This window comes from Conger conger, chromosome 2 (assembly GCF_963514075.1).
Source record: "Conger conger chromosome 2, fConCon1.1, whole genome shotgun sequence".
Lineage (NCBI taxonomy): Eukaryota > Metazoa > Chordata > Actinopteri > Anguilliformes > Congridae > Conger > Conger conger.
In genome coordinates this window covers 57,986,142-58,007,355 of record NC_083761.1, presented here as the reverse complement: position 1 = coordinate 58,007,355, position 21,214 = coordinate 57,986,142, and the positions used below count along the sequence as shown (strand labels likewise).

General features: G+C 39.2%; 1 protein-coding gene across 1 annotated transcript in view; it reads left to right on the top strand.

Annotated features, from left to right (window-relative positions):
• The first annotated feature begins 263 nt into the window (after positions 1-263).
• myo15ab (myosin XVAb) overlaps positions 264-21,214 on the top strand; it is a 33,086-nt gene continuing 12,135 nt past the window's right edge. Inside the window, exons 1-35 of the mRNA XM_061230473.1 lie at positions 264-346; positions 590-653; positions 1,739-1,848; positions 2,150-2,224; positions 2,702-2,792; positions 3,395-3,498; positions 6,289-6,352; positions 7,293-7,406; positions 8,087-8,248; positions 8,652-8,765; positions 10,509-10,567; positions 10,720-10,843; positions 10,981-11,076; positions 11,195-11,326; positions 11,413-11,538; positions 11,728-11,805; positions 11,893-12,047; positions 12,522-12,567; positions 12,682-12,806; positions 13,399-13,516; positions 14,109-14,284; positions 14,385-14,469; positions 14,586-14,639; positions 14,736-14,817; positions 15,296-15,426; positions 15,543-15,638; positions 15,736-15,971; positions 16,079-16,257; positions 16,982-17,054; positions 18,110-18,301; positions 18,769-18,884; positions 18,973-19,067; positions 19,902-20,025; positions 20,738-20,830; positions 21,020-21,084. Of these exons, the coding sequence (XP_061086457.1) occupies positions 264-346; positions 590-653; positions 1,739-1,848; positions 2,150-2,224; positions 2,702-2,792; positions 3,395-3,498; positions 6,289-6,352; positions 7,293-7,406; positions 8,087-8,248; positions 8,652-8,765; positions 10,509-10,567; positions 10,720-10,843; positions 10,981-11,076; positions 11,195-11,326; positions 11,413-11,538; positions 11,728-11,805; positions 11,893-12,047; positions 12,522-12,567; positions 12,682-12,806; positions 13,399-13,516; positions 14,109-14,284; positions 14,385-14,469; positions 14,586-14,639; positions 14,736-14,817; positions 15,296-15,426; positions 15,543-15,638; positions 15,736-15,971; positions 16,079-16,257; positions 16,982-17,054; positions 18,110-18,301; positions 18,769-18,884; positions 18,973-19,067; positions 19,902-20,025; positions 20,738-20,830; positions 21,020-21,084 (3,837 nt within the window). The remainder of the gene's footprint in view (positions 347-589; positions 654-1,738; positions 1,849-2,149; positions 2,225-2,701; positions 2,793-3,394; positions 3,499-6,288; positions 6,353-7,292; positions 7,407-8,086; positions 8,249-8,651; positions 8,766-10,508; positions 10,568-10,719; positions 10,844-10,980; positions 11,077-11,194; positions 11,327-11,412; positions 11,539-11,727; positions 11,806-11,892; positions 12,048-12,521; positions 12,568-12,681; positions 12,807-13,398; positions 13,517-14,108; positions 14,285-14,384; positions 14,470-14,585; positions 14,640-14,735; positions 14,818-15,295; positions 15,427-15,542; positions 15,639-15,735; positions 15,972-16,078; positions 16,258-16,981; positions 17,055-18,109; positions 18,302-18,768; positions 18,885-18,972; positions 19,068-19,901; positions 20,026-20,737; positions 20,831-21,019; positions 21,085-21,214) is intronic.

The window sequence follows — 21,214 nt, the reverse complement described above, 5'->3', positions numbered from 1 at the left end:
CCAGCACATTTGGGTTGATATTGTGGCTGTATAAATTAAAATATAATTCTCTCGTCTTGATAGCCAGTTAGGTTGTTTTAAGACATAACAATACAATAATCTTCACTTACTCATGGTGAAGTACATATATTGAGATAAAAGAAGGGATGCACACCGAGGGATCACACCAAGTAAGTAAGCTGTACCGAACCAACTATTATTTGGTCTATGTCTCAGGATTGTATGCTTGACATGGAAATATTTAGATGCGATTTGTTATGTAGATGTACACCATCCGAAGTCTGCCAACAATGCGATACAGGGAGCTGGCTGAGAAAGATGGGATTGAGGACATGACACAGCTGGAGTAAGTGTCTATGACCATAATGACATGTAAAGTTAAGACCTTAACTGATAATGACTGATAATCAAAATTTCTTTGTTGAAAATAGAATTTTAATCATATTTTTTAGTTGGTATTATAATTGATGATGGTTATATAAATACACCAAAATAAGAAAATTGGTTTTTACCCAGAAAGGTGTAATACTTTTAGTATTTCTTCAGCATTTCTTGAAATTGAGTGATGATTTTTATTGTTTTTTTAAAGAGAGCTCAGTGAAGCTGGCGTGTTGTTAAACTTGAAGAAAAGGTTTGACCAGGAGCTGATTTATGTAAGTCTGGCACATAAAGTAGGTTTTATGTTCACTAGATCACCAAATCTAGATTATTTTGTTGTAATAAGGTTCAGTACCTCACTAGAGAGTAAATTAGCACTACCTGGGAAATATGTTTCCACTTACCCACAGTACTATCTATCCATCTAGATAGTCTCGCTGAGATGTAATGGATTTTCTAGATTTTGCTACTTTTTTGGGTGTCGTTCACCGTGATATAATGGACGTCTCTTGACCACTCATTTTCTGGTAATTAACACGGCAAAAATGGAAATGTACTATTCTAAAATTTACATTTATATGTCTCTTTCCAAAAATAATGCCACAGAACATTAACAGAGCTGAAAAATGCTCATTTTAACCCGAGAACTACTTCTTCTACTGCTGAAACTCGCCAATTGTGTCCGCGCAAGCAGAATTAACTAAAGTTTGTTCATCAAAATTCACAGCCGGTTACTTTGTACACTTTGATGTTTCAATATGCAAGCACATCAAACAGCTGACTAAAACACTGCTAAATATAGTTGACACTTTGCCCCAGAATACTGGTGTGCTTTGGCGGAAACTGCTTGCGCGGACACGGATGGTGAGTTCCAGCAAAACGATAATTAGTTCTGGATTAAAGTGTGCATTTTTCAGCTGTGTTCATATATTTGTATATAAACTGTGGCATTATATATGGAAAGACCCGCTGCTGTCAAGTTTTTCAAATGTCCATTTTTCCCTCATTGATTACCAGAAAACAAGTGATCCATTGATAGAGGTCCAATAGCGGTGAACTACATTTAAAAAGGTAATCAAATCTTAAAAATTCATTGCATCTCCAGAAAAATAATCTGGATGGATATATAGGTAAGTGGAAACATCCTTTATTTTCATTATTGGGTGAACTGCCCCATTAAGCACTACACAACACAGATCATATGATCATGAGTCCAATCCCAAAAGTATAAAGTACTACAGATTCTACAAAAACTACAAAATCAACTACACTAATGTACATACAGTGTATGGACAATTGTATAAGGGCTTCAGACTTTAAAATCGAATAACCTTGTAAAACCCTCTCTGTTCATTTGAAGACGTACATAGGCAGTATCCTGGTGGCTGTAAACCCGTACAAGATGTTTAACATCTATGGAACAGACAAGGTGCTGCAGTATGAGGGACACTCACTGGGAGAGAACCCTCCGTGAGTGTGGCTGTGGCCAGTTTTTATTCTTACTATACCAAGATATTGTGAAATGCCAGTTTATGCAAGATTAAGCTGTTCCTGAGTTTACATACCTTTCTGAGACAGCACTGTATAACAATTTCCATCAACATCCTTGAGCAGGACCAAAATCAGGACTACATTACATACAGGGTAACATGAGAATATAGTTTGTAAATATAGTTTGTAGATATAGTGATCATATAGTCTTGCAAAGTATTGTGTTTGGCTATCAGTGTCAGGGTATTTACAAGCCTCAGCTTTTCTGTGTGTTTTTTAGGCATCTTTTTGCTATTGGAAATATTTCTTACACAACGATGATGGATGCCAAACAGAACCAGTGCATTATTATCAGGTGAGGCCACTATGTCTTCAAATGAAATCATTTTTACAGAATGGCTTTTGTAAGAAAGGCAACAAGTAAATCTATTTAAATCTATTTGCAATTCATTGCTAAATTTTTTGCCTTTAGATTAATAAATGTGTATTATTACAAGAAATACTCAGAAAACAGATCACCTGCTCGTGCCACCTGAACTGAATCTTACTTGAAAGTTTTTATCTGAACCTTGAACAAAACTAAAATGCATTCTTTTCACAAGCACAGTGCAGAGATCCCCAAAACCTGGGGGAAGAATGGACATTTGTGTTTATTCCTGCTCTTGAATAGAATACTGTTTATGTGCCAAAAGGTCAAGACTAGTAGAATTCCTAATTGTTACCGATAGAAGGATGTACTGTATGTGTTTTATATTACATAAATGGGTGTTTAACAACATAAGAAAATAATGTTTTTTCAACTCAGATTACAATATCAGCATTTTTGTTTCAGTGGGGAAAGTGGCTCAGGCAAGACAGAAGCTACAAAACTTGTTCTGCGATATTTAACAGCAATACATCACAAGCGAAATATCACACAACAGGTGTGTACAAGATCAAGAGATCAACACATTTATATTTATTAAAGTTGTTAGACTTCCACCATGTTGCTTAACATATTTTCTTTTTGTGTTTTGTCCTTAAATGCACTGACGCAGATTGAGGTATTGTACTCTAATCCTGAGTTTCTGTGTGGTGGTGTGCATACTCAATTATATCCATAAGAAAGCATGTACTAAATGTTAGTATTTTTCAAAAGCTAATGTGTCTAGTTTAAATTAAGTTTCAGTGTGAAGTATGTTCAGTATGTTCTCAAGCTTTATAGCATCATGTAATACAGTGATACAAATTTGTTACTGTTGCGTATCCAGTACATATCCTTTTTTGTATTGCATTTAAATATACAAGTAACATAACATGGATTAATAATCCAATTTGTGGAGTAGTGTTCAATGTTCCATGCAGAGCTCTACTTATTAAACAAACTGCAAGACTTTGACATGATTTTGAAAAAAGGTTTTCTTATCCTTCATTTTCCTATGAAGGAACAGCCTTTATTTCCGCCAGGCTTTGAAGGTAAAAGCTTGGATGAAAAAGTTACTTTTTAGTATCTGAGAACTTGCTCTCCATTGTCATTTTTATACAGATTCTTGAAGCAACTCCCCTCTTAGAATCATTTGGAAATGCCAAAACTGTCCGCAATGATAACTCAAGTCGGTTTGGGAAATACGTGGAGATTTTCTTGGAGGAGTAAGTAGTATTTCTTTTCAAAATTTCACCGTTTACAGAACCATGGCCAGGGCTGATTTAACTATTGTCAGATAGATATAGAGTATATAGAGTGAAACATCAATCCAGCAACTCAAAAACAATAAAATCAATGGCTTCTTCCCTAAACAGGAAGTGATGGAATCACACAACATAGTTCCTTTAGACTGAGATTAACTAAATTAAGTAAAAATTTACAGACAAATTCACTTTGACTGATTTTATTTCCAATAATTGTCAGGGGTGCCCATACAGTTGCAATCAAAATTATTCAACCCCCATTGCACATTAGGTTTATTGGCAAAATATACAATTTCAGCTGTTTGCAATAAACAAATTACACAAGAACTGTTTAAGTAGTTCAATGAAACATAATATTACAAAATATTACAAGGGTTTTTATCCACATTCAACACAAAATGCTACTTTTAATCACTACTGCAGTCTCAAAATTATTCAACCCCTTCATGACAAGCATCTTCAGTACTTAGTAGAGCACCCTTTTGCTGTTATGACCTGCTGCAAATGCGATGCATAGCCAGACACCAGCTTCTGACAGCGTTCCTGAGGAATCTTAGCCCATTCCTCATGGGCAATGGCCTGCAGTTCAGTAATATTCTTGGGTGTGCGTTTGGCAACCGCCTTCTTCAAATCCCACCAGAGATTTTCTATAGGGTTCAAGTCAGGCGACTGTGACGGCCACTCTAGAATCTTCCATTTCTTCTTCTGAAACCAAGCCTTGGTGGACACGGCATGAGGTTTTTCCCTGATTTCCTGATATTTGACTGAATCCATCGTGCCCTCCACACACTGCATGTTTCCAGTGCCAGAGGCAGCAAAGCAGCCCCAAAGCAGCCCCAGAGCATCACTGAGCCACCACCATGCTTCACTGTAGGCAGTGTGTTCTTTTCAGCATATGCTTCATTCTTCTTCCTCCAGACATACTGCTGATCCATAGGCCCGAAAAGTTCCAGTTTTGTTTCATCGCTCCACAGAACAGAATTCCAAAACTTCTGTGGCTTATTTAGATGGTTTTGAGCATATTGGATCCAACTTTTCTTGTGCTTTTGGGTCAGTAGTGGTGTACGTCTTGGAGTCCGGGCATGGAGCCCTTCAGTGTTCAGTTTGCGCCTTACTGTGCAAACTGAAACCTCAGTGCCTGCTGCCACCAAGTCTTGCTGCAGGTGTTTTGCAGTCACTCTAGGGTTTTTGACCACTTGCCTCCTCAGGAATCTGGTGGCAGCCGCTGATAGCTTCCTCTTTCTGCCACGTCCAGGTAGTGTAGCCACTGTTCCTTTAACTTTAAACTTGCTAATTATGCTTCCAACTGTATCTCTAGGAACATTCAGTGCTTTTGCTATCTTTTTGTATCCTTTTCCTTGTTTGTGCAAGGCAATGATCTCTTCTCTGAACTTTTTGGATTCTGAATTCTTTTGACGTAGCCATATTTCTAACATGCAATCAAACATCACTCTCAACAAACCCCTAGCCAGTCCAGATATTTATGTGTTTTATCTCAAGCACACCTGAACTAATTAGTTGCACCAGGTGTGCTTGAAACAGGGGGTTGGGTAATTTTGATTAGTTGCATCAGGTGTGCTTGAGACGGGGGTAGAATAATTTTGAGACAGGGGGTTGAATAATTTTGAGACTGCAGTAGTGATTAAAAGTAGCATTTTGTGTTGAATGTGGATAAAAACCCTTGTAATATTTTGTAATATTATGTTTCATTGAACTACTTAAACAGTTCTTGTGTAATTTGCTTATTGCAAACAGCTGAGAAGTTGTATATTTTGCCAATAAACCTAATGTGCAATGGGGGTTGAATTATTTTGATTGCAACTGTAAATTTGACATCTACGGTTTTCAGAAAAATATATATAGTTTCCCCATATGTTTCAACATAACATATACACTCAGTGATCAATTTATTAGGTAGACCTCTACACCAGCATGTTAATGCAAATATTTAATCAGTCAATCATGTGGCAGCAACTAAATGCATAAAAGCATGCAGATATGGTCAAGAGGTTCAGCTGTTTTTCAGACCAAATATCAAAATGGGGAATAAATGTGATCTAATTGACTTGTGGAATGATTGTTGGTACCAGACAAAGTGGTTTGAGTATCTCAGTTACTCATATCCTGGGATTTTCATGCACAACTGTCTTTAGAGTTTGCAGAGAATGGTGCGGGGGGGAAAAAAATTTTGTTGTTGTGTTGTTAATGAGAGAGGTCAGAGGAGAAGGGCCAGACTAGTTGAAGCTGACAGGAAGTAATAACCACGCATTACAACAGTGGTATGCAGCAGAGCATCTCTGAACACACAACGAGTCAAACCTCAAAATGGATAGGCTACAGCAGCAAAAAACCAATAAGTCTAAAAAAGAAGTCAAATAAATACCTCATAAAGTGCTCAATGAGTGTAGATTGAAGAAGATTATCTCTGTTTATTATGTGCAGCCATTTTTCTTAATTTCAATTAAGCATGCAAATAATTCTGGAGCCCACTATAGTTACCGCAGACCACAGTAACCTACCTTTTCTAAATTGTAACCCAATAAGAGAAAATAACTGAATAGCTGAACATTTTAATTGGGTGTGTGTGTGTCTGTGTGTAATACATAAAATGAAGATACTGTCAAACCACAATTCTGTTCAAGATGTGTGCCATGGCCTGGTTGTTACTTAACTCACTGTGATTGAAGTGTGGTAATGATGGGACACTTACGCGTCCATTGTACATACAATCACCTGCATTATTTAACACAGGGGTGTGATCAGCGGTGCCATAACCTCACAGTATCTACTTGAGAAGTCCAGGATTGTATTTCAGGTAGGCATGACATCGCAACCTAGATCTTGTACGTCTTAGAGCCTACAAAGATCAGTGTAACACAAATTCCAGTTACATTTTGCTAGCATTGGGTATGACATTTGTGCATACTAACATTTGTGGACACCACTGCTAAGAGCAAGAGTAATATATTTCATAGGTACATATACAGTACTCCTGGGCAAGAACAGAATGCAATTTCATTACAGTGTAACCATTAGACCTAATTCTTTAAGTGTTGACCCTAAAGTAACCTAAAGATTCCCAAATAGGACACCAACGTTGTAGCATTGAGTAAGGTACTTAACCTGGACTGCCTCAGTTTGCTCTATGTCCAGCTGGATTAATGGATACAATGCAGAAATGCATAGCTGTGGATCAGAGCTCCTGCTTCTGTAGAGTATTGGTTTGTTAACTGCCTGTAAATGTCAGCTTTTGTTTCTAGAAATGGCACACATTTATCTTTTAATCGTTTAACTGAAAATAATCCTAAATTTTATCGAAATAGTCCATGAAACAATTAAAATAGGCTACTTTACTCCTATTCGCTGTAGTTTAATGTTTTTCTTTCAAGGTTTTTCTTTCATTAGATTATTTTAGTTTTGGCTTTAAGTTTTGAGGCCATCTGACAACCAGGTGTAGGCTTAATTGACAAGCCGTGAGATGTCATTTCACTTCTGCTACCCGTACTGTCCGAACTCTCGGTTTGCCAATCCATACCCTCAGTTTTATAAAGCATGCGCATGGTTTGCCAATCTGTACCCAAGGCAGACCGAACACACAAATTGCAAAACTGAGGGTATGGACTAGCAAAGCAAGCGCAAGGTTTGCACCCAGAGTACGGATTTCCTTTTTACCTGGGGCTCCGTACTAGGGACTCCATTAAGGGGGCTCTATAAAAATCAATGTTAAATGTTTTTTTTTTTTTTTTTTTCCCCAGGCCAAACATGAAAGAAATTATCACATTTTCTATGAGATGCTTGCAGGCCTTCCCTCCCCGCAGAGGCAGTCATTCTACCTTCAGGAGGCAGAAACATACTATTATCTCAACCAGGTGAACTATGCAACATGGACCATTTTCTGTCTTAAAATATCACAACTGGGAACACAGCAGTGATTAAACAGCTAAGCCTTATTGTATATACACTCGGTGATCACTTTATTAGGTAGACCTGTACACCAGCTTGTTAAGGCAAATATTTAATCAGCCAATAATGTGGCAGCAACTACAGTCCCTAGAGTTTGCAGAGAATGGTGCAAAAAAAAAACATCCAGGGAGCAGCAGTTCTGCATACAGAAATGCATTGTTAATGAGACACGTAAGAGGAGAAGGGCCAGACTGGTCGAAGCTGACCAGAAGGTGACAGAAACGCAAATAACCACGCATTACAACAGTGGTATGCAGAAGAACATCTCTGAACCCACAATGTGTCAAACCTCTAAGTGGATAGGCTACTGCAACAGAAGTAAATAAGTCTAATAAATACCTACTAAAGTGCTCACTGAGTGTATATTGTATCAATCAAAACAGATATATTTTGTGGAGGACACACAGCATGTGTTGCTTCCCTCTTGGGGGTGTCTGTTGGTCCTGTCTTCCTGAACTCTTCCTGTGGTCTTCCTGAACTCTCCCTGTGGTCTTCCTGAACGCTTCTTGCGGTTTTCCTGAACTCTCCCTGTGGTCTTCCTAAACTCTCCCTGCGGTCTTCCTGAACTCTTCCTGCGGTCCCACAGGGTGGTGACTGTGTGATTCCAGGGAAGAATGATGCGGAGGACTTCCACAGGCTGCTCAATGCCATGGAGATCCTCAGCTTCAGCGCTGAAGACCAGAACAGCATCTTCAGGGTCCTGTCCTCTGTTCTGCACCTTGGGAATGTGTTCTTCGAGAGATATGAGGTGATATGACTTGTGATATGACTGCAGACTTATGTTTGAAGACCTCCTGTCAGCATCTTCTTTGAAACAGCTCAGGTTTAAAATGTTTACTGCACTGCACTGGCAACATACAGCTTTTTTGTATGTTGAAATCAATATTTTTACAATTTTGCCATACTTCCTAGTGTTTCAACATCTGATAGACATTACAATGCATTACAAGACCTAAGGGCAAGGGAAACACCAAAATAACTACAGACACTGTCTTTCAATCCAGTTTTTAAAAGATAGGACACTTCCTTGATTGACCAGCTGCTTGGAGGATATGACAGATCTGAGTGGAGTGATTAATGTAGATTTTTTGGGGTGAAGAATGTGGACTTCTTTGGGGTGACGAATATGCCTCTTTAATGTTTTCCTCCAGACTGATTCCCAGGAGGTAGCATCAGTAGTGAGTGCTCAGGAAATTCGTGTGGTGGCTGAATTGCTCCAGATTTCACCAGAAGCACTGCAGAAATCTATTACCTTCAAAGTAACGGTAAGACTGGTGGGACCTGAACAGAGTCACATTGATGCAAACCAGTGCTTTCTTTTGGGGTATAGCTTCAGGAGAACTGAAGACCAACACACTCTTTATTGAATAGCATAGTGTTTAAGGAAAGCAACCAAATGGGGTTATATATTTGTATGGCCATCTTTCCATTTTTTCATTGTTACTTATATATATTTTCCATTTGCAATGTTACTGTTAACCCTTTTGGTATTACTGTCCAGTACTGTATATTACCAATGGTTCCGAACCAGAAAATATTAGTTAGATGCCAGTGGAAACTTACTGTTCTGGTTCCAGCACAGGCATTGCCAGCATGGGTAGTCAAGACCATGTTAATTTCTGAGCTGACTTTTTGAAGCATGGAACAAATGCATTTCAATTTGTCTCTGAACAACAGGGACAATGACACCAAACAATATCTCAAATGATGCATATAAGCTAGTCTACAGGCTGAATAACAAGCAAAGTTAATTATAGTTGGTAGTGGCGCTATGGAAACGACTGAAATCCAATAGGGGGCAATCCTAGGCCCTTGCAACATTAACAACCAAAGCTGAGCCAGAGACCGTTATCATTACATCACAAGGACACCCTGTCCAATGCTGCACACGCTCAGATGTCAGCCAGTTCCCCTCTTTGACCATGAAGCCTGTGGGAGCAGTAACCTTCTCTCAGATAAAGACCATGCTGATCTCGGATGAATTGCAGCCTAATCCCCTACTCAACCATGTGACAGCCACTTCTGCTTGGTTAAATATGTATCCCTTACATAACTGAAGAAGACTAATCATTTTATGTGCCTATTAGATTTCACACAAATCCTCTTCACAATGTCCATCTTGTCCATGTACATCTTTTGAAAAATGTAATTCCCTGATTTTTTCATCAGAGATCCCAATGTATTTAAGCTTCATCACTACGAATCAATATTATGCAATGATAATCCAAAATACATAAAACTTTCCTGGGTAGCTTTCTATTACCAAAATTATCTGGTGATTCATGCAGATCTTCTAAGGTATTATTTAAACCCTTACATATTTTTGCATAAGCTCATAAGCTGCTGTACCAAATACAATTTGTGGGTTTCATTAATGTCAAAAAGCAACATTACCTGGTTGCTTTGTTGTATATGCATGTGTGTTCTATGTTGTGTTCTTAATTGTGATTTTCAATTATTCTGCATGTACCATGCAATGTCACTTGACACATGAAACGGGCTTGTTGAGCATCTTGCTCATTTAATAAATAAACAAGCACGATCACTAATGTCCGGGGTTGTGTTTACACCTCCAAACAGAGACACTGTGGATCAGCTGTCACCGAGGACTATATCAGTTGCACTGTCCTGTTGATAGTGTGCCTCAGCGATCTCTAATCTAATATCTGCATTTTTCTGCCATAGCATTCCCAGCAGTTGCATGTGGAAGACTCATGGAAAATTTACCTTTGCTGATGCCACATAAATATTGCAATGTGATTTTATATGTTTGGTTTTATTGTCTTTTAAAATTTTTATGTCAATTTAATTTTATTCATACCCTTCACGTTGGCACTTTTGAGATTCATATTCATTATAACACGGTGCTGCATATTTACACACATGTTAATGGTACTACGAGCAAATAGATGCAGGTGTTTATCTAGCTTGGCTGTATACACTCAATAAATGTCTGTTAAATGTATATGTGTAAATGTAATGTGGCTATGCATTTGTACTTTTTTAAGGAAACAATGAGAGAGAAGATATACACTCATCTGACAGTAGAAAGTGCAGTCGATGCCAGGTAAATAAGAATGTTGTTTTTTCTAAAACACCATCAATGTATTAAAAGGAAATACAGTTATGTCATTTGAATTATTGATTTGTTATGTGTCTAGAAGCATTTCCGCCAAAAAGTAATGAATTAATAATAGTATATCTCTTTTCAAATCTTAGAGATGCTGTTGCCAAGATCTTGTACTCCCTTCTGTTCAACTGGCTCACAGAAAAGATAAATGGGGTTGTTTACCCAAGAAATGAAGCCCTATCTATCTCCATTCTTGATATTTATGGATTTGAGGTGATGCATGTACTTTTTAAACCAAAATATTTTACAAAGAATGATGTGTATTGTTCTATTGCTGTTGTATTTTTAATATCTCTTACAACATGGAGATGTTCACAATTTTCATGCAATTTTCTGTCTTATGTTTACAGGACCTTACATTCAACAGCTTTGAGCAGCTCTGTATCAATTATGCAAATGAGTACCTTCAGTTCTTTTTCAATAAGATTGTGTTCAAGGAGGAGCAGGTAAGTCATTTAAAGTATCAGCTGAAACAATGCATAGAATAGTTATTCATACCTTGTATGTGGTAATTTGTGAGCATAGCTGTCTGTATAAATAAAACCATGTCCTGTTTATTTTCAGGATGAATACAGCAGAGAGCAGGTCAGCTGGAACGAAGTGACGTTCAGTGACAACCAGCCGTGTATGGATCTCATTGCCTCAAAGCCCCATGGGATACTTAGAATCTTAGATGATCAGAGCTGTTTCCCACAGGTATGTGTTATTGTGTCTGTTTATGTCTCTTTCTTAATTTTGTTCCTATGCAAGTTTTGCCTTACTCGTGTAATACCTGCTGCTAGGCCACGGACCACACCTTTCTTCAGAAGTGTCACTATCATCATGGCAGTAATCTTCTCTATGAAAAGCCAAAGATGCCCCTGCCGGAGTTCTCCATAAAGCACTATGCAGGAAAAGTCACTTACCAGGTATGACTGAATAAAAACCTTTCATTTCAGTCAGATGTTTCTACAAATGTGAATATAAAGCAACCTGTAGTTTATTTATGTACCATACATTTTACTAAAGTATTATCTATTTATAGATCATGATATCAGATTCGTATCTGTCTACAGATCATGATACCAAACTTCACAAACTCACTTGCCTCACTACAGGTTCACAAGTTCCTGGATAAAAATTATGATCTGCTGCGCCAGGATGTTCTTGATCTCTTTATTCAAAGCAAAAATAGGGTGAGCAGAGAACCATTGTATAAGCCAAGCTGCCATGTGACATTATTTGTGAGTTTAAAAAAGCACATAACATGTCTCCTTGTCTAGATGGTGGCAAACCTCTTCAGGAACCATGCTGATCTCCTGGGCCAGCAGAAGTCGCACCTGAGGAAGAACAGCACAGTCACTCGGCGTTATCAGGCCTCGACGGTGGCTGCCAAGTTTCAACAGTCCCTCCTGGAGCTGGTGGAGAAGATGGACAGGTGGGTGGTAAATATGTGCAAAGTTACTTGTGCATTTGATTAAAAAACACCATGGAACTTAGTCCTTGAACTCATCTCCAAATCAGTTGTGTATTGTTGTGCAGTGGTGCTCACTGCATCTATTATGAGATTATTTTTAGAAAATGTTGTATGGACTTTAAAACAGTTGCATTATAGGCATTCGTCTTTACCTGAAATTATTATGCCTATGGAAGTATTTATAATCCAAATGATATCCTATATTTTAATAATGCTTTTAGTTTCATTGTTTTATTATTTATAATAATAAGCATCATTGTTTTTACTGTTTGTATTCAGCTGCCTGACAGAATTGCAATCTGAAGTTTGGAATCATGAGTGGTTCAAGATTAACTGTGATCCGCCAAAGTGGATCTCTTTCCATGGTGCAGTGGACACCACTGCTCTCTACCCGATCCTGATTTGATAACTGTGGTTCTTTTGTTTCTTATCTAGGTGCAACCCATTTTTTGTGCGTTGCATAAAGCCAAATAATAACAAGGTATTTCACTTGTTTTTATAAACAATTTGAGACTATTCAGTATTCAAGTATTCATGACCAATAAGTATTTGTCCGAACTGATTTGTGATATGTGAAACATGTCTGTTGCTGTAGGATCCTGATATGTTTGACATGGAGTTGGTCAGCACCCAGTTACGCTACTCTGGAATCTTGGAAACCATTCGCATCAGGAAGGAAGGTTACCCTGTCAGAGTGCCCTTTTTCACCTTCCTCAACAGGTACAGTAGAAACATCTCATTCTAAAGCAGGAAAATATTCATTAGGGTGCTTCAACTAGGACCAATGAGGCATTAGATGGAATTAAAATTCTACATTTAAAATAATCTCATTTTAATAATTGTATATAATTCACTCATGCATATTGCTTGTCATTTTTTAATAGTTATTATTCTGGCAAAGATGACATAAAAGACACCTTTACTTCTAATATCATGAAAGATAAAGTATATGTCCATTCATGTACTGCATTTCAAGCTCCCAAAAACATTGTTTGATGAAGTATAGTTTCAAACTCTTCTAAACCTAAAACACTAATCTTTGATATACAGTATATACAGTAAACCAAAGACAGGATATTTCATTTATATTTTGCTTGTTCTGATCAGTTATTAAGTACACTGCCTGTTTCTGATTGCATTCATAATGCATTTTACAAACAAATACTCTACAGATGGTGAGGTCATATGTAGTCATAGAGACAAGAATACTACAAATTTGATAAGTATATGTTTAACAGGGAGAAATGAGAGATTGCTCTTTTGTAATGGAAGTGTGTGGAACAGCTGGATGTGACTGTTGTCTGGCTGTCAGGTATAAGGCCCTGCTGGGTCTGCAACAAACCCCTCCAGCTGATGGAGAGAACTGCATCATCATGCTGAAGAAGTTATGCCCGGTTAAGAAGGAGGCTTATCAGGTGGGAGTCACCAAGGTGAGTATGGGGAACATAACTTTTTCTCTCCATGTAAAATTGCTTTGTTCAATAAAATTTTCATTTATTACATATGACGACAAGTAGAGATGACATACAACATATTAAGAGCCAAACAAATATGTTATTTAACTCTTTCTAGACTATATAATCCCAGTTAAGACATTATTTTATTGCATGGATTGGCCCCACAGTCTGCGCCACAGCCAACTGTGGCTGGCACCTTGCAGGGTGATTTGGCTTTAGCGTCACCCAGGGATGCAATGTTTTCAGTAGGCTGGGATGATAGCTTCTCAATGCAAACCAGCAACCTCCACTGGTTTATTGGGCACTTTCAAGTCCACATGTTACACTGCACATTAAATGTCTTCCTCCTATTCATGTGTGTGTGTGTGTGTGCGTGTGTGTGTGCCAAACTTGTAAATATATTTGGATGGGGGGGAAAAGGGAGGGAGGAAGCGTCGTAATGATAGTAAGGCCAACTACATTCAGTAGCAAGTATATTGCTCTTTTGACACAATATAAATTCTTACTGTATAGGTATATTTTATTATTTGTATAGTAGTATTTTGTGCATATGTGTTTGTGTTAGCTCTTTATGAAAGAGGAGCTCCACCAGCTTCTGGAGAGCAAGAGAGACCGTGTGAGGCATGTGGCGGCCATCATGCTCCAGCGCTATGCTCGCATGTTCTTCGCCCGAAGGAGCTTTCTGCTGTTCCGCATGAGGATCATCAGATTTGAGGCCCACTGTCGTGGTTTCCTTACCAGGTGCGGTACAAACTAACGTCACACTGCCACTGTTGTATATCCCCGTCCCTCTCCCATTCATGACTCAACTCTCTCTCCTTCCTTCCCTCCCTGTGTGCAGAAAACGCTGCTTGAAGATGAGAAAGAGCTTGGTAAAGTTCCGCTCTTTAGTCCTCTTGTACGTCAATCGCAAGAGATACGTTGAGGTATGAGTCCACCCGTGCCAAAACAGGCTTAAATGAATCAACTGTACTCACTATGATGCAGATAATATATACAGCAAAGTCTTTGTCTCATTTTAGTTGTGATTAATACTTTTCAGACAAAGCTGGAGGCTATGAGACAGGCAGAAGAAGAAAGGCTGCGAATTGAAGAAGTAAATATGTTTCCGAGTCCAATTTCTTTACCTTTTCATTTTTAAATCTGGACTTGTTCTGATATATTAACTGCTGCTTGAATCTTGAATCCACAGGAGCTGACGAGAAGAGAAGTGGTCAATGTTACTCACTTGGCCATTCCTGCAGAGCTTGGAGGGTTATTACAAACAGCAGCAGGTTACTGAACACCTGATTCCTTCTTTACCTTTTTATATTTTCACCATTTTAATGTGCACCACTTGACTTACCAGAAACTATATATACTCTGCCAGAACCTACTGTATAACTGCTATAGATGTGCTGAAATTTCAATAGATATCAGTTGGGATTTAATCAATATTTGTCCTCAACTTTGACAAACACATTTTTTTAAAGACTTTCTTCCATAAACACATGCAAGTTTGGCAATCACTAAAACTAACCTGCCAAACTGAGTTTGTGAAGAGCTTTTACTTGTACGTATTATGACATTTAAGGACAAATGTTGAATACAGGCATCATATAAAGCTTCAATCTGGATCTATCTTATTAGTCGGAAGCAAGTGGCACAGACAATTTTCTTAGTGTTGGAAAGCATGAAAGTGAAATCTGAATAATTGTCTGCTGCATGTCACTAACACACAGTCCCTCATTCTCCTGTTTTATCTGGTCTCAGCGGGCAGAGAGCTACACTCAGACTGCCTTGCTTTGGTTCAGGCTCCAAAGATACAGGTTGAGTCTGAGCTTACACTGCCTCTTGACATCAACAATTACCCCATGTCCAAGTACATCCAGGCTCAGTTCAGGGTAAGCCTTTCTGGGACAATCTCTGATTTATGGTTTATCATGTAAGAAAAATAAAGTGTTTTGCTATGGATGCCTAGTATTTGTTTATGTATCACAAATCTTGTCTTTGTGGGTAGGAGCCAAAGTTTGGAATGTTGACTGCCCCATTAGAAATGTCTCTCACGCATGTGGATGAGGATCTAATTCAGGAGGCCCTCAGCATCTTCATAATGGTGAGATGCCAATACCCTTTACCTGTGCATCTAACTGCCTTACCATGTGCTTAAGAGTTATTGTATTTTTACCTTTTTAACTTTTTGTTACTTTAAGGTCTTGAGGTTCATGGGCGACCCTCATCTCAATGGAGCTCAGGAGAACATGTTCGGAAATTACATCATCCAGAAGGGGCTGTCCTCACCGGGCCTGCGGGATGAGATCCTGTCTCAAATTGCCAATCAAGTCTGCAGAAACAATAACCAAGTCAACGCAGAGAGAGGCTGGTTGCTCATATCAGCCTGTCTGAGTGCGTTTGCCCCATCAGAGAAAATGGACAAGTGTCTTCTAAAGTGAGAAGCTCTATGTCAATGATAATATATTCTCTTTGAAATTCTTGAGATTCTAACCTTTTCACAACCATATCCGTAGACTGATGGTGTCTGCCTCCTTCCTGCAGGTATGTCTCAGACTATGCCTACAATGGCTACAAAGCTGTGTGCCAACACAGGCTCATCCAGGCCATGCAGAAGTCCAAATGTGGGCTGGAAACAGCTAGGACATATCCACTGTCTCTGCTGGAGTGGACTGCCAACAGGAAGAGAGCAAACATGGTGCTGCAAGTACTCTGCTTTGATGGTGAGCCTGGCTGTGGCCCAGATGATTTCTCAGGGCTTATAAACCATTGACAATGAACTGCATGAAAAAAATCCATAAGCTGATGTAATAGTATCTGTACCCAGTGTGGTCTTCAGACTTCAACGGGCATTTATTTGACTTCGTAAAGGAACTGATTTGAGCTTGATGATTAACAAGAAATAGGGAAACACCTTCAGTGCGAAAGAAATACATTTATTGGGCTTAAACCGCACAAGGTGAATTTACTGATTTCTTAATTTACTGAGTTATTAATAAGTTATTAGTTAGCCTTAGTTAAGCATTTTTCATGGCCTAATACGAAAAAGACACCAAAAAAACACCAAAAGGCAAGAAACACCTTACATACAATCAAGTCTTTTTAATTTTCAGGACCTCTTAGCTGAAAATGCACACCAGTAGAATGGCAGACCAGGGAGGTTGATAGTTTATGTTGGACCAGGTGTAGCTGGTACTGTTACCAAGAAGGTTCACGCAGGCCAGCTCTCCTTGCCAGACAAGCTGCTCTTGTTTTCTTTCATTTCCTCAAGTCAACCTTGGCAGTAGGTTACCCTGGCCTCTCTGGAAATGTTAGAGCGGATTAGCGGTCATCTGATCTGTGGGGATGTGTCCCGCACTGTAGAGATAGCAAAACCCCAGAGGTATTTTCTTTCAGCTTCATCCTCTGGTGAATCTGGTTGCTTCTCACTGTCGTTCTGTTCAATAGGGGCATCGTTCCTATGTCCTGTTCACTCATGGACCTGTGGGGAAGAATTGGCTGGGCACATACTGCAGCACAGGTAAAGCCCAGTCATAAGTATGTGAACACCAGTGACGGCTGCTGAGCTGAAAAATAAAACCGTGGAGGCAGAAAACTGATGGTTGCTTTTAAATAATTTTCTTTTAAAATAAATAATTTTCTTTTAAAATAAATAATTTTCTTCTAAAAATCATGTTTAAATAATGAAAAATAGGATTAAGTTACAAAGTACACAATACCATCTGGTGTAGCCCATTCTCCTCAATTAGGTAAGATGAGAAAACAATATTTTTATTTGCGCACAAAATTATACACATTTCATTCAATGTTATTTAAAATTGTGGATACATCTTGCCACTCTTTGATTTCTGCATTTGCAGTCAGAAAATATTCATGGCGAAGATCTGCAATCAGCAAACTTGAAGTGCAGATTAGATAGCCTTTTTGTAACATGGTAGTTAACTGAATAGTTTATCTTTTTTCGTGTATACTGTAAATACAACATAGTCTCAATGTCATCATGCAGACGCAATGAAGTGTGCTTACTGGGTAGTGAATAAAACATCTTTTTCTAAAATGAATGTATTATTTAATCTCCCAAACATGACAGGAAATAAGGGAAGAAACTGTGTGTTTACCTTCCAACTGATTATTCAGATCATTGGCAAACACATTAATCAAGGGAAATGATTGAATAAGACCTAGACCAATAATTAGTTTAAGGGGATGTTTTCTGCCTCCTCAGTTTCAGTTCAGCATTCGCCACTGATGGATACCTGTGGTTTACTGATCAATTAATTGTTCAATCAGGCCTGTGTTTCTGTCATCACTGCTCCTGCTCCTGCACCAGTGCTCATTGATTTGATAGATACTTACCTGCAAAGTAATAGTTACAATTTGAACAACAAAATGCATGTTGAGCAGTTCTGATCTGTGAGACAGTTCAGCTCCATCTTTGTTCATTGCCAGCCCAATGGCAGAGTAACTAATCCCTAAATAAATATGTGTAATGAGTCCTTACTAATCACCCAGATGGTGTTATAAACTGAGTGAGCTGGTAGACCCAGTGAGTGTACGAGAGCTGTGTTCCTGCAGGGGGGTGACAGAGGGATGGAGAGGATGGTCCATCCTCATGAAGGAACATGGACAATGGGTGGAGCTGGAGGGACATGACTATGTCATGGACCTCATCTCTGACATGGAGCTGACAAGCGACTTCCCCAAGCAGAAATCCTACTTCATCATCTCCTCTGAGGACCCCAGCAGGACCCGACCCAATGCCACCATGTAAGCATCGACACCGCTGAAAGCTACATCATGAACTCATTGTTTTATGGATTGTAGCAAATTACTGGTGGTAAACAATCAGAACAATGTGCACAGCCAGAAAGTAAGGGTTGGATATTTCATGATAAGTACTCGGACCACAAGACCTGTGATTTCATAAGAGGAACATAATTAATTACGGGTCCAGATTATATACAGTTTGTTGAACTTGCATTTCTTGAACTTCAAAATGTTTAACTTCCTTCCAGCCCCCCCACCCTTTTGGGGTCCCTATAATTATTGATATTTTTGCCACCTTCTCATTTTTTTCTATTTTCTTTTCATTTGCAATATTGGGGCAGGGGAAGTGGGGGTCTGTAAATTGTAATTTCTTCACCCACAAAGCCATACTAATAACAGCTTCAGAAACTGGTTGTGTTTTCTTATGATAGTAGAATGAGCATTATTGTGTGTTATGTCATCCACAGTAGTCTCTTTGGGAGTGGGTTTGAGTCAGATGAAGACAGCCCCCTTGCCCATGCCATGAGGCGCCCAGCCATGCCTAGCTCCAGCCTTCCTGATTCGGATGGGTACTACAGCCACAGTAAGCCACGGCCTCCCCACATCTTATCATTTCATGACATATCTGAATATGACCGTTTCATTAACACAGTCTATCTTCCCATTCCCAGTGGAGGCAGACAGCCTCAGTGAAGGTCCTACACAGAAGGGCATGGACCGTTACCTGGACAGCCTCTTTGACCCAGTGCTGTCATACGGCAATGGGGTAAAGTCATGATTTCTTCATGTTTTTAAAAGTGTAAAGGTTACCTTCTGACACCTACCTGTTATTGTTATTGATGAAACTACTGAATTTGTTAGTTTCCTTTATTTTATTTGAACACTGCTAGGTTTCTAGGACTCCCCATGCTGGATCCACATTTAAATTTACAGTAAACATTTACATTTGCATCAACCATTGTTAGATGAATGACAAAACTAACTCTTTTTTTTACTCTCTATCTGCAATTGGTAATGGTGTTATTCAGGTAAAGTGAGTGGTCACACCATGTATTGTGTGTAGGGTATTCGATCCTGCGTGTGTAAGAATTTGCATGTATCAGATGTGTTCCATCAGCAACTGAACCCCACCAGCAAAGGAGTGATTAAGTTACTGAATTACCGTAATTCTGACAACACCCAGATCTTCTGATTCTGTAATGGTTGTGCATGGGCCTATTTTTGAAATGGGGTCAAATTTCATTGCCTGAGGATATGACACTTAGCAAATGAGTGGGTTATTTTTTAATGAGGTATGTCCTATATTCTGTGACGTTTCCAGGATTACAGGCACTGGGGATGCTGAGATATTTGAGATGGACAGAAAGGAAATCCAGTCAAATGGTCTGGGGTGCTGAATCAGGAATTAGTGACCCTTGATAATCGTCATGTACACAAGAGCTGAGGGTGGGGTCCGTGCTTAGTCAGGGTGCTGTTGTAAGAAGCAGGGCGTTCTGAGGGCGTTTAAGGTTCTGCCAGGAGTCATTTCATCTCTGTCCAGCGCTGAGGGGTCTAAGCTGGGCTAATGCTTACCCTTCAGTGCTGTGCCTCTCTCTAAAAGGATCTGGACAGACCAGCCAGCATGTCCAACAGGATGAAGGGGGGTGGAGGGATTGGAAGAGGCGACAGTGATAGAACAGAGCCAGGTGCCAGCGGACCTCACTCCGCAGGGTGGCAGTCTGGTGGTAAGTCAGCAGGCCCTGTTCTTTCCCTGCTCCCAGCCTGTGTGCAGCCGGGTCAGCTGCCATGTTTAAGCACAGTTTTCTCTGTGCTCTCCTTCTCTGCTAGCAACAAAAAACATTTAAGGTATAGGTATCCAAAATAACATGGATGATAATAATTAATTCAGACGTCAAGCGGATACAGGCATGCAAAGTGAGTGACAGTCACAGTAAAAATAACTGTGTTTTACTGTATTGTCTTTGTCTGTCTGAGGCACGGATAATCCCAGGACACAAGATTACAATGTGAAGTTGTTATTAAACAGAATAATGACTCACCTTCCCTCATTGATAATTGATAGCTGTGCTATGTAACATCATATGAGAAGTTCTCTCTGCTTCACTACAATGGATGTAGGTCACTTTCCCGACCTTCCACACTGTAATCTATACACTCTTCGAAGCTGTAAACGGAAAATGTATTTGCATTTATTTTTCCAGTGGGAACATGCTTTTACAATGAACTCACTAACCAAAGGCTCCAAGGAATAAAACAAGCAATCTACTCATATGACATGGTGTAAAGTTCAATGACATATTACCGGCTGGAAAATTCCACTGTCCGTTCTCTGTTTTACATTCTGAGTAATATTTCTGCATCGTTGAATGCGTTCCTCAGGACAGTAATGTTAGTAGTGTCCCTGTTGACGTTGTGTCTTGTGTACTGTGTGGCCAGCAGTCCAAGTGCTGCCCATGGTAAGAGGAGTCACACCAGGAACACCATCAATGCCAGCAGTGCCTGTTATGCCAGTGATGCCCAATGTGCCAGGTATATAAAGTGTAGAAATGACACAAAGTACTCATGTGCACACTGAACACAGTGTTTTCTGTATACAACCTCAGGCACCATAAAATTAATCCAAGGGGACATATGTAGCATTTATACAGAACCAGATGGGGAGGACACTTTTTATTAATGTTTTAGCTTTGTTTACAACAGCCTTGTTTCTTTCAACAGGCGCAGAACAGACCGTACTGACACAACAGCAGCAAGCCATTATCAACCAACAAGCAATAATTATGGTGTGTATCCCAGTAACCATCATGTGTGAATGAATGTAATCATATGAGGTTGAGTTAATAGCACCTTTGAATGTTTTTATTTTATTTTGAGAGATGCAGCTGTTTTTTTTACCTGTGCTATTTTACAGAA